Genomic DNA, 12997 nt, shown 5'->3' with positions numbered 1-12997 from the left:
TAATGTAAATTGTGCTCATGCCATGTTGTCGAGTTCGCGCTATATAATATTTCAAGGAAAAATAAAGTAGGGCAACTCGAGTTCACACACTATTGAACGCGCACTCTTAAGTGCATCAGCAGTGCGCTGTGAATCGGAGCGTTTCACAGGCCTGTCACAGATAAGAAATGCTATCAAAACGAAATCCTACAAAACAATATACTACTGGCTGGCAGCAATTCATACCCGGACAACGTCGGGACGGGCTGCTAGTTTGTAATAAAGCGTGAAAGCTTGAAAACAGCTTGAAACATTGAAAGAACATATTTGAACCAGTGATGCTGTGGTGGTGCTGAGTGATGCTGTGGTGGTGCTGAGTGGTTCTGTGGTGGTGCTGAGTGGTACTGTGGTGGTGCTGAGTGGTGCTGTGGTGGTGCTGAGTGATAATGTGGTGGTGCTGAGAGGTGCTGTGGTGGTGCTGAGAGATGCTGTTGTTGCGCTGAGTGATGCTGTGGTTGCCCTGAGTGATGCTGTGGTTGTGCTGAGTGATGCTATGGTAATGCAATAGATAGAGTGAGTGCGATAGATAGATAGAGGGAGGGTGATAGATAGAGGGAGGGCGATAGAGGGAGGGCGATAGAGGGAGAGCGATAGAGGGAGGGCGATAGAGGGAGGGCGATAGAGAGAGGGAGGGCGGTAGAGTGAGTGAGGGCGGTAGAGTGATGGAGGGCGGTAGAGTGATGGAGGGCGGTAGAGTGATGGAGGGCAATAGAGTGAGGGAGGGCGATAGAGTGAATGAGGGCGGTAGATTGAGTGAGGGCGGTAGAGTGATGGAGGGCGGTAGAGTGAGTGAGGGCGGTTGAGTGAGGGCGGTAGAGTGGTAGAGGAAGGGCGGTAGAGTTGTAGAGTGAGGGCGGTAGAGTGAGGGCAGTAGAGTGAGGGAGGTAGAGAGAGGGCGTGAGAGCGGTAGAGTGAGGGCGGTAGAGTGAGGGCGGTAGAGTGGTAGAGTGAGGGCGGTAGAGTGAGGGTGGTAGAGTAGTAGAGTGAGGGGGGTAGAGTGAGACGAACCAGGTTCTATTATTATAACAAAATGTATGTTTATTAAGTTCTCGCGTATTTACTTCATTACTGTTTCTCCAGAGAGGTAGGTTTCTTCCACTCAAGTGCAGTAATCTGAAATTGGCATTTATGCAACTGTGACAGTCCCAAACTACAGCGAAGTATGTCTAGCAAGTGACATTGACACTCCTCAATAGCCCCAAACAGCCAAGATGCAGGCCATTGATTAAATCGCAGAGATTGTGAACTATTTGGAGAAGAGCTGAAGAGCAGGATGACTAGATCCTTCCCGATAAGTAACTTATTTTTAGACATCTGTTCATACCACCTCTACTGTAAATAGCATGTGTGGGTTACTATCACCTAATTTAAAGGCACGTGAGATTTAGCGACCTCTAACACGTGAAAGGCTAAGTCGACCTTGCAGGGAATCTAACTTTTATCTGCAGATCACACAATCTCGCCGTCAGTGAGGTGACGTCACAGGAAACAAATTACAGATGGGGAGGGGAGGTTGGAAACATCAAAGATGAAGGTGCGCGAAATAAATGTAGGAAAGAGGGGCAGTATAAGAGATAAAAGAAGATAATAGGTTTTGTCAGCGATGGCGGTTGCACAGGGGGGAGTTGGAGGTAAGACGGGGAAAGGGCAGGATGAGAGGCAGGGCAGAGGAAGAAACACAGAGGGTGGGCTGAGACAGATGTTGGAAAGAAGGCGGGGCAGGAAAAGGGAGGGCAGAGGTGGGGCAAGAGGTTGGACAAAATGAGAAGGGGGGATGCGGTGGGGGCAGAGGAGGAGCGAGTGTAGATGAGGGGCGAGAGGGCGGGGCGCTTGGTTAGAAGGAGGGGCGATGGGCGGGGGCAGAAGGAGTGGGTTGGAAGACCAAAGGTGGTACTCCAAACCAGGGAAAGAGATATCCCAGAGTCACGCACATTTTAAGAATCCTCTGTAATCACATCCCAGAGCCAAGAAGCCAGAAGAAAAGGACAAATATAGAAAGAGCAGAAATAGCTTGAAGAGTCCAGCGTGTTCCAGTGCCAAGCAGGAGTCAGCCCCAGGGCACCCACCGAAAACACAATAGCTCATTGTACCAAAAAGAGCAGCCCTGGCGAAGCGCTGCCTGGGCCTGACAGAACACCCAGGAGAGGAGGGGGGCTCGTGAGAAGGGGGGTACGGGGGGCACACGTGCCGGACAGATGGAATGCGCAGGAGAGAAAGAACAGGGCAAGAGAGGACGCACTGAGTAAACGAAGGGAGAGATCTCTAGGGGATCACAAAATAAGGATGTGAAAGGGACAAAGGTAGAAGCACAGAGAGGGAAGAGCAGAGAACGAAAAAAGATAAAAGATAAAATAGCTTGCGAAGACAGAATGAAAGGCAAGGGCAACTAAACAGTTAAAATAAAAGTAGATGGGCGTGGCCAAGACGGCGAGCATGGCGGACGTAGCTTGAGCGAGCTCCGTCCCGCCGCCTGTGATCCTTCCAAATATCCTGCGTCGCCCCGACCTCTGTCCACCCTGCAGTGAGCGGCTGTCCGAGGGAACTGGGGGAGACGGCTAGACGGCGATTTTGGGGCCCCGGAGGCGTGATCTCTGCCGCCCCCGGCAGCGCAGAACAGAGACCGCGGTGCGGCCTACATCGGGCACCGGAGCCGGGGCCTGGATTTGTGGGTGCCCCGCCCGGAAGTGAGGCGACGCCGGACCGGCTGGGGTGTGGGGAGCCGCCCCGCCCGCGCGACCTGTGGAGCCGCGGCAAAGCACACCTGGCGTGGAGAGAGCGGTGTCGGCGACCTTCCGGCGGTGTGACCGGCGACTAGACTCCTACGGTGCGGTAAGGGGGAGCCGCGTGGTGCGCGGCCTGGTGGGGGAGGGGACGCTCTTGCGGAGGTGCCTGGCCCGTTCGGCGGCCGAGTCGGACCGCGGGGTTTGTGGCCCTCGGAGCGTTAAGAGACGGCAGTCACCCGCTCTCTCGCTACTCCCCATTGTAGCACCAACAACCCTCCCCCCACCCCCCCCCCCCAATCACCTCCAATCGATCCTGCTCCAGCCCTCTGTGCCAGGGGCACCAGCGGGGCACTGCCAATTATTCGGCGGTCGGGCCGGACCGCGGTGGGGGACATTGGCCTAATACGACGGCACTCTTGGGCGCTAGTGGATTGCTGACGGCCGTCTTTGCCGGGTGCCACGAAAAGGGGCCGGGGCTGGCTTCGGCATCTCCTGTGTTGGTGGGCACAGCCACTCTCAGATATCCTGCCTCCTAAAGTGGCTTGACTCTTGGTTGTGCGGTGGCGTGGGACACCTCCAGTGGAACAGTGCGCTGGGCCTGCTTGGGGTGCTACTCATTGGACGCTACGAGTTCGGTTGGGGCTGTCTCTGTACCCCGCCATTCCCGGTAAACGGGCGTGAGCCCCACGAGAACTATGACTAGAGGGAACAACAGCGGTGGCTCTTCCAAGCAGGGCCCGATGGATAAATTTGCGGGGCCGAGTGGGGGTGCGGGGGCCACAGGAGGACAGCAGAGCTCGGGACCGGATAATGCGGCGCTAATGACGGCCATCACGCAATCTAGAGATATGCTGGACGCGAAGATCGGTGCGGTCGGGGCGGATGTTACCCTGCTGCGACAGGATTTGCGCAACGCTGTTGCCCGCATCACAGAAACCGAGACCAGGATTACGGAGGTTGAGGACGACGTAGTGATCCTCAAGAAGAAGGTAGCTGCCATGGAGGGAATCCAAAAGGGCCTGGCGATGCGAGTGGAGGACGCGGAAGGACGGGCCAGAAGAAATAACTTGCGCTTTGTGGGCTTTCCGGAGGACTGCGAGAAGGGGAATATGGAGGCCTTTTTGACTCAGTGGCTGGAGGGGTGGCTTCCGCCGGAATCCCTTTCGCGCTGCTTCATCATCGAGCGGGCCCACCGGGCCTTGATTCCGAAGCCGCCCACTGGGGCTCGCCCCCGGGCTGTGATAGCCAAACTGCTCAACTATCACGACAGGGACACCATCCTACGTCAGGCCCGCGCTCAGGACCCCCTCATGTTTGAAAACCACAAAATCCTGATTTTCCCGGACTACACCAGACTGGTCCAACAACAACGACAATCCTTCACGGCAGCCAAAGCACGCCTTCGTGAGTTAAAAATCCCGTATGCCCTGCTCTACCCGGCCCGCTTGCGGGTGGTGTTTCAATCTTGCACTCAATTCTTCAACTCTCCGGAGGATGTATTTGAATGGACGGACGAGACGGTGCGGGTCAAGGTGCACACCCCTCCGAGGAGGGGCTCGGATTCGTCCTCCACGTCGGAACCCAAGAAGGTGCCCCGCAGGTCACGCAGTAGGAGTAACTGGAGAGCGCGCTCCAAGAAGCGCCCGCCTTCCCGGGAGAAGACTGTGGAGGACACTGAGGCGACGGACTCTTCCCCTTTGAAGTCTTGAGTCCCTCTGACGTACTGGCCCTAATAGATGTTTCCGGCTCATGGGGCCGTGAAGGTGCATAGAGGTGCAGGTCAGACGGATCCGGACATCGGACTAGCCATCAGGATTACTGCGTAATACATAGTGATCCGTGGGTGGATCATGAGTCGGGAGGCGCTCGAGAAAGAGCGGGTCTTCTCCCGGAGTTCGTTCCCACGTTGGGTGGAGGGTAGTTGGACACTTAGTGGGTAGTTGGGAGGGATCCATTGGTGTTGTGGATCTCCGACCTCCCGTTGGGGGTCTGGGATCGCCTGCACCGCGACAGGTACTTCAATGTTGCTGAGGTATGGGGTGGGGGGCTGGAGGGGGGGTTGTTGGTATAGTTTGGGGTCCGGGGGGGTTGGCGGGGGGACGGGTAGGGGGTAGGGGGTTGGGGGGTAGGGGGAGAGTTGTGGAAGTGGGTGGGCCTGGGGTGAGCACGGTGTATGTGAGTGTCTGGAGGATGATAAGAGTCTGTATGTGGCCTCGGTTGCCCGACGAACCAAAGTTTTGGCCCCCTAATGGCGACTGACGGACAGGGGGCGGAACCCCCACGAGCTTCATTGCGCATTTTGAGCTGGAATGTAAGAGGGGTGCTTGACAGAATTAAGAGGGGAGCAGTTTTGCGTATGGGGAAGAAGGAAAAGGCGGACATTCTGCTCCTCCAGGAAACCCATCTCATGGGCACAAAAACCCTTAGCTTACGTAGATATGGTTATGACCAGGTGTTCCATGCAGTGTTTACGAGGGGCTCTAGAGGAGTTGCGATATTGATACACCGTCGTGTGAACTATTCGCATGAAACGCAGTGGCTGGATGCGCATGGCAGGTTTGCCTTGGTCAAAGGAAAGGTGGGGGAGGAGCCTGTGGTGTTTGGCAGTGTCTATGCGCCGCCCCCGCTGCAGGATGCCCTTTTGGAGCGGCTGTTTGATGTATGGGCCGAAATCCCGCATGTGTTAACAATCGTGGGAGGTGACTGGAATGACGTGATGAATGGGAGGCTGGATCGCAGTAGGCCCGGGGGTGATCAGTTGGCTGAGGCTTCGACAAAACTGAGCAGATTGGTGCGGGGGCTGGGTTGGGTGGATGCTTGGCGTTATCAGCATGCATGTGAGCGTGAATACACGTATGTGTCGGCTGTTCACAAATCCTTCTCTCGTCTTGACTACCTTTTTGTCCCCCAGCCCTGGATAGGACGAGTGGGCTCTACCGCAATACTCACTAGGGGTCTGTCGGATCACTCCCCGGTTTCATTGACACTACTTTTAAGCACGAAGAGACAGCCATTCCGTTGGCGCCTTGCTACGTGGCACTTACAGCGCGATGATTACCGATCGCACATGAGGGAGGCCATAGCGCACTACTTGAACGAAAAAGACGGTCCTGATACGGACGCCATGACCTTGTGGGAGGCTCTAAAGCCGGTGCTCAGAGGCGTAGATATAGCGTGGTGCGCGGCAAATCGTAGGACCCGCGGGCGGGCCATAGCGGAGGCGGCGACTCGGGTTAGTAACCAGGAGGCCGACTGCACGTCGGGAGAGAATGGCGCGGCGGTGGGGCAACTGCTTTATCTCCAACAAATGTATCATTCCTTACTGTTCGATGAAGCCCGCCACACCTGGCTGGCTATGCAGAGTAGAATTTGTCAATGGGGGGATAAGTCCGGCTCGATGCTCTACAGGTTGTGCCAGGGTACCTTTCAAGCCCAGCCCTTGCCTGGACTCCGGGACGACGCGGGAAGCCCTATCACTGACCCGGAGGTCCTGGCTGAGACCTTTGCTCGCTACTATGAGACGCAATACGCGCCCAGGGAGTCTTTAGCGGCGGAGGACATTGACAAATTCCTGGCTGATCTCCCGCCTCGGGCGCTTTCGGATGAGGGCCGAGCCCGACTGGACCTCCCCTTGTCTGCGGAGGAACTGGGAGAGGCTCTGGGTGAACTGAACGCTGGAAAGGCCCCTGGGCCTAATGGTTTCCCCTGCGAATTTATGAAATTGTTTCATCTTCAACTGGGGATGCGCTATAGGAAGGCACTGGAGGCGGCTCGGGAATGCGGATGCCTTCCGGCGGACTGGCGACATGCAGAGGTGGTCGTTTTTTGCAAACCTGGGCGGCCGCCGGATCGCCCTGAGTCATATCGTCCAATTTCCTTGCTGAACTTCGAAGCGAAAATTTTAGCGAAAGCCTTGGCGAAACGCCTTTGTCCCTACATATCGGACCTGGTCCATCCAGACCAGGCCGGCTTTATGCCCCACAGGGCGACTAGACATAATATTCGCAGGGCGCAATTGGTGGTGGAAGCGGCGCGAGCGGCTATCCCGGCGGCCCTATTACTGGCAGATATTGATAGGGCGTTTGATTCCCTGAGCTGGCCATATCTTCGGGCGCTGCTTCTACGTCTCAACCTAGGCCCCCGTTTTCTGTCCTATATTCACTTACTCTATACTGACTTGACGGCGGCGGTGCGGGTTGCGGGTGCGGTGTCCGGTTCCTTTCTGATAGGCCGGGGCACGCGGCAGGGGTGCCCCCTCTCGCCCTACCTGTTTGCATTAGCGATGGAGCCACTGGCGGCCTGGGTGAGGATGGATGCACAGTTGCGTGGAGTGGAATGGGTGGGTGGACATTCTGTCGTATTATCAAGCATCACACCTGCTGGTCCTCAATGAGTGGTGGTATGGGGATCGCGGCGACCCGACTTACGCCCTGGAGAGATACCTTATGGACCCGCACACGCTACATACGATATTATACTCGGTGGCACTCCGCAAAAGACTCCCGGCAGTCACACAGACGGTGTTCCGGGTGTGGCGCGACGCGCTCCGCCGTATGGGATGGTGGAATAGACTGACGGGGGAAACCCCGCTGTGGCACAATGGGAGTCTGCCGGCTTTGGCTTCCCTGCGGGGCTTTGATGGCTGGGACGCGATCGGCGTCTCGGCGCTGGGTCATGTTATGAAGGGCCCGGTCCTAAAGTCGTTTCAGGCTCTGCGAGAAGAGTATGATATGCCCCAATCCCAATTCTTTCGATACTTGCAGCTCCGACATGCCCTGACCCCTTCCTTAGCGAACTTGACTTCATTGCCAGAATTCAGTCCTCTTGAGGCTAAATTGTTCATGGGGGAATTGGACACAAAAAAAATCTCTAGTATATACCAGACACTCGTCACTCATTGTTCCCCCTCCCTAGACAAACTGCGGTTGTTGTGGGAAGGAGAGTTGGGGAGTTTGGAAGAGGAGGATTGGAGGGAGGCCCTGGAGGCCCCTAGGGGAGCAGCGATTGCGGTGCGCCTGCGCTTCATCCAATTTAAGTACCTCCATAGGGCATACTATACGAGGGAACGACTGTGGAAAGTGGGATTGATAGCCTCCCCGGAATGTCTGAGGTGCGGCAGTGCTGTGGGATCCTTTCTTCATATGGTGTGGGAGTGTGTGAGACTGCGGAGATTTTGGTCAGGAGTGTGGGAGTGCATGGAAGAGGTGCTGGGCTGGGAGCTCCCCCGCTCGCCGAAGTTAGGCCTTCTTCATGTCATGGAACAGGTGGGGGGGAATTTGTACAAGCGGCACTTGCTCCTATTGGGCCTCGTTGTGGCCAAGAGGGACATAGCTAGGGCATGGAAGGCTACTAGAGCCCCACTGCTGGAGGTGTGGAAACGAGGTTTGGACTTTAACATGGGACTAGAGCGTCCGATATTTGAGGCGAGGGGGTGTCCTGCAAAACATTATAAGATCTGGAAGAAATGGGCTGACTACAGAGGCCTTCTGCTGGACCCCCCGGAGCCTCGGGTCGCCGACGCAGATCGCGTCTGAACTGGCTTAGGGTGACGTGGCTCACATGCAGCGTTTACGATTGCTTTGCTCCTCTAGATGGACAATACAGACACCGTGCGGGGTGGAGGGAGGGTTCGGGGTGGGTTAATGGTGGGTGGGTACTGGGGGAATCTTAGCTGGCTGTATTTGAATATGCTGTTTTTGCTATGCCCACTGCCTCTCTGATAATAGGGGAGCGGTGGATTATTTCTATTGTGCTGTCAACTGCCAAAACCTAATAAAAATTTGTTTTGAAAAAAATAAAAATAAAAGTAGATACGGCCTGGCGGCCGTGAAACTGAAAGTACGGCCGGCCGGCCGTGAATAATAAGGGGAGGAGAAATGGCTGAGTCAGAGCGCACGCTGGGGGGAATGAAAGGCTTTGATGCAGCAGGGGGCGGAGCGGGAAGAGCTGCTGGCGGCACCAAGCTGGGGAACAGATGGCTGGCTTTGATGTGCACGCGCTTTTTAGGTCAATGCGCTTGTGCATTGACCTAAAAAGCGCATGGGCACAGCATCAAATCGCCAGTTTGGTAAGCTCTGGATAAGCCCCTATATTTCTCGCCAGCTATGCGCAAGTGCATCAACAGGCGAGCCCTAAAAAGGTCTGGTCACATATTTAATTATCAAACCAATAACAATGCTATGCTTTCACCACTGCTCTACATACTACACCTTTGCAGTGGCGTAACACAGGCCGCTGCAGCCCCTGCAATGCAGGGGGTCACCCGAGCAGCAGGGGACCCCTCAGCACAGTACTATGGCCTGAGAGTTCCAGATTAAATCAAGAGAGGCGGTCCCCTCCATGTACCTTGCAGGGGATCCCCTCAACTTTCGTTACAACACTGCTTCTCGGCTTTGGACAGTACTCATCACTGAGTCTATTGGTCATTTATCTAGCACGCACAGCGATCTGACCTTTCTCTTGGTAATCAGTGGTCCTCATTGTATTGTCTACAGAGAGCTTGAAGGCTGAATCGGCCTCAGTTTGCTGGGAGTTGTGGCATGCAGAGTTCATTACTCTAGCTGTGGCTTGGTACGTGCACATCTGTCAAGAAGTCCGATGTAGAAAAGTGTGTGCTTTCCTATTAGTGGTCATGTGATGTTCACAAGAACAAGGGTGTATGTGTGTGTGTCTGCCATCAGTCAGAGCTGTTTAAAGGAACGCTTGCGTTAATACAGCATGCAGTTTTAAAACCAAGCACACCTCCCATTGCCACAGCTATAAGCATACACATTGGCTAGGAAATCTGCACAAGGTGCCTAGAAGCATCAGTAAGTGTTCTTATGCAATGATATTAGTGATCTCAAGAGTAGTCAGTTTGTGCTGCCTAGTGACGGCAGACGAAGCATACACACCTATTGGTCCATCAGGGCATAGTGTAGGTGTAGTCGCAGAAAGAACAAGAATACTGAGGTGGGTGGCGCAGTGTTTTGAGGGCATGGCAGCCTAAGCGAGCCTGCTTAGCCGCACAGTTGTTGGAATGGGCTTCTTTGTCACTGCTAAGTGGGTGATATTGAATGACTTAGCAAGAAGTGGACACGAAGTGCGTTGAACAGCTGTTAATATATCTCCTGGCCTAATAAGTTCATCAAAATATAGCTGTCACTATTTTCAGATAACATCATATGGCTCCAAAGTGGTCCAATGGTGTTAGGAAGTGCAGTGATTGGTCCATAGTTTGCATGACCTTTAGGCCGTGGTTTGTGATGACCTTTAGGCCACTGGTGAAAAAGGTGGGTTTGAGACAGTGATGTCCAAGCTCTGAAAATCAGAGTAGCAATGCAGAGAATAGCGAAAGTTAGAAAGAAATCATTTTTTATATCTGAAGGAGGGAAGTTGCCCAATGTACTCTTTTTGTCTGTCACTACAGCTTGCTTTTTTCTAGAGGGCTGGGGACTGATGTAGTGTCAACTTATGTGTTTCAGGTGGAGAAAGAGCTTGGCTCATCAGTCCAGAGGCTGATTGGAAAAGGTTCTACAAAGTCCAACCAGGTCACTGACATAGAGGAGTGTGGTAAGTGATTTTGTCTCTTTAAGTCAGAGGCATGTCTTTCCATCCTGCAGTGTAAGGGCTCTGGGGTTACAGGACCCTTCAGAAAAAGCATTTTGGAAAGAGTGTGGCACATTCCTGGTTCAGATGATATTGTGAACCTGAATAACAACACTTCAGAGCAGGAGGATCTCCAACCGCTCCAGATGTGACTTTCCTGTTTACTCCTGATTGACAACTCTATTCATCCTCTTCTTCAACCGAGGCTGCTGAAGCGATAGAGCAGAGCCCTATTGAGAAAGCACCAGGGCCAGATGGGGTCCCTAGAGATCTGGTAAAATGTAACCCCGATTTATGGGCACCACTGCTTATTAGTGTCTATATCCGCCTTACTTATTCCCACTTAACCAGGTCCTGGTCTTCCTCGATTATTGTTCTTATTTTTAAAAAAGGTGATCAATGAGACACAAAATGCTGTAGGCCGATTTCTCTCATCGATACCTCAATTCAAATCTTGGGAAGGGTCACTTATAATGGGATCAAGGGTCGGGCTTCAAAAAACAGTATCCCTATTCGCTGCCATTATAGCTTTAGGGGATGACTGGGGACCGTAGAATAGTGCCTTAATCTCAATTTAATTATAGGCAAATATACCATTGCAAAGAAATGTCCACTCTACCCTATATTCATGGATTTATCCACAGCTTTTGACTGCGTTAACCGCCCAACGCTGTGGCCAATTCTACTGAAACTTTGTCTGGAAGAAGACACTATGCACTTTCTAGCAGTTTTGCATGAGAGCATGGGCGCATGAATCAGATTCAGCACCAATGGAGAACTTGCAGGCAAATTTGAAATTTCCCAAACGGTGGGCAGGGATGCGTCCTTTTATTTATACTTTACATTGATAAATTAACTCTGTTCCTTCGCATCATTAGCCGGGATATCCATAGGGTTGGCGGAGTCCTTTTTCCAGCTTTCCTCTATGCCGACGATGCAGTGTTAATGGCCCGCACTACAAGAGCCCTGCGCCTGGCAGTAACCTACTTTTCCCACTTTATAGCAGACTTAGATCTACTTACAAATTTTCATTAATCGTATATTATGGCTGGCAGGCCCAAATGAATGCATGCCCCTACTGTAGGTATTGGTCAAGAACGTTTAAAAAGAACTAATAGCTTTTCCGTTCTGGGGCTCATAAACTATTTGTCTGGATCCTGGGCCCCTAAAATCTTGCACTATCCCCTAAAGCTTTCTTCAGTGGTAGGGACTTTATTTAATATACTCAGACCACCTTGGGGTGACCCCATTATTGCAAATTTATAAGACGCAACGTGTGCCCGCTGCAACATACGGAGCCGATATTTGGGGTTTTGCCGGTTGCACAGCCATTCAGATGGAGGAATACTGCTTTTGCAGACGGCCTCTCCCTGCCCGACTACTGCTTATTATATCTGCCATGAAGAATTATGGCTCTGCTGCAAGGAGGACCACATACAATTTTGTCCAATTATTCTCTGGATCTCCATCTGGCAGAACCAGGAAGCCAGCTTGAACCTGCTGTTGATCAAAGACTGCTTATCATGTGACAAGGGCCTCAGTATTCCTTGGATCACCTATGTTTCCATCTCTCTTTTTGATGATCCTTTGTGAGGCAGCAATTCTGACAAAAAAATTAATTATAATTAAATACAGATTTCTGGAACGTGCTCACTCTGAACAGAATTCTGTAGAATTTAAGAAACTAATATATAACTTAGATGAACCTGGAGCCCTTTAACAGACCAGAAAAGTATTTACTTATCACGGCAGGACGTGGGTAGAGATCTTTGCTAACCTACTTTAGGTCAGCAACGGTGTTATTTTACTTTGTTTACCGTGAGGGTATCATAAATATGCTATAGCTTGCCCGTGCAATGATACTGAACCACAGTCTCTGCGGCATTTTCTCTTTTTTGTAAATGTTATGACGGTATACAAATCAATTTTCATTCTTGTTGCTAAGGAAGCACAAAACTGCCAATATAGAGTAGCATTCTGATATCTGCAGTTGTTGACTGACATAAAATGCTGCTTTCATGTGGGGCCTTTATTGAAGCTCGCTGTTTGTTCAAGAAGTACCATGTACCTCCAATGATCACCTTTGTGACCTAGCGATGGTGAATAAAGAATTGATTATCTCGTTACTTAGCACGTAAGTTATTAAAGTTTCATTTAAATTTATTGTATTATGTGTATGGTGAACGAATTGGCGGGATTTTATTGTTGATTATTTTATTCTTACTGTAAGAGATGTATGATAAATATATTTATTTTATGTACTTTTATGGGTGTTTCTGTACCCGAATAAAGTTGCTTTGATTGATCGAACAGGCGGGCATTCTTATCATGCATGAGCAGAGGTACAAGCCTCAACCGTGGCCTGCTCTACTTGGGCACCTGCCATGAGTTAGGTGACCTCATCATTGTGCAAAGGGAAGAGGCAATCCACCACTGAGGTTTTGTTGACTGGAAGATGTATCCAGCTTTTTCATTGTTCAGATATGAAATATCCATCTTCCTAGGCGTGCACTGCTAGGGCGAAGAATATATGGACCCTTGGCTCAGTAAAATAACACTGAACAGTCTTCCAGAGCAAGTCACAGGCACTATGGAGGAAAAGAAGGCGGATGCACCAGAACTCTGTAGTCAGAACATTTCAGATATGT

General features: G+C 52.0%; 1 protein-coding gene across 2 annotated transcripts in view; it reads left to right on the top strand.

The window, feature by feature from the left end:
- MUTYH (mutY DNA glycosylase) overlaps positions 1-12997 on the top strand; it is a 139454-nt gene that overhangs the window by 109686 nt on the left and 16771 nt on the right. For both annotated transcript variants that reach the window (XM_078671784.1, XM_078671785.1), the window contains exon 11: positions 10226-10313. In XM_078671784.1, coding sequence (XP_078527910.1) covers positions 10226-10313 — 88 coding nt within the window. The remainder of the gene's footprint in view (positions 1-10225; positions 10314-12997) is intronic.

Source organism: Lissotriton helveticus, chromosome 1_2 (assembly GCF_964261635.1).
Source record: "Lissotriton helveticus chromosome 1_2, aLisHel1.1, whole genome shotgun sequence".
In the NCBI taxonomy this organism is placed as follows: domain Eukaryota; kingdom Metazoa; phylum Chordata; class Amphibia; order Caudata; family Salamandridae; genus Lissotriton; species Lissotriton helveticus.
The sequence above is the reverse complement of the archived record's forward strand: the minus strand, read 5'-3'. Positions and strand labels throughout refer to the sequence as shown.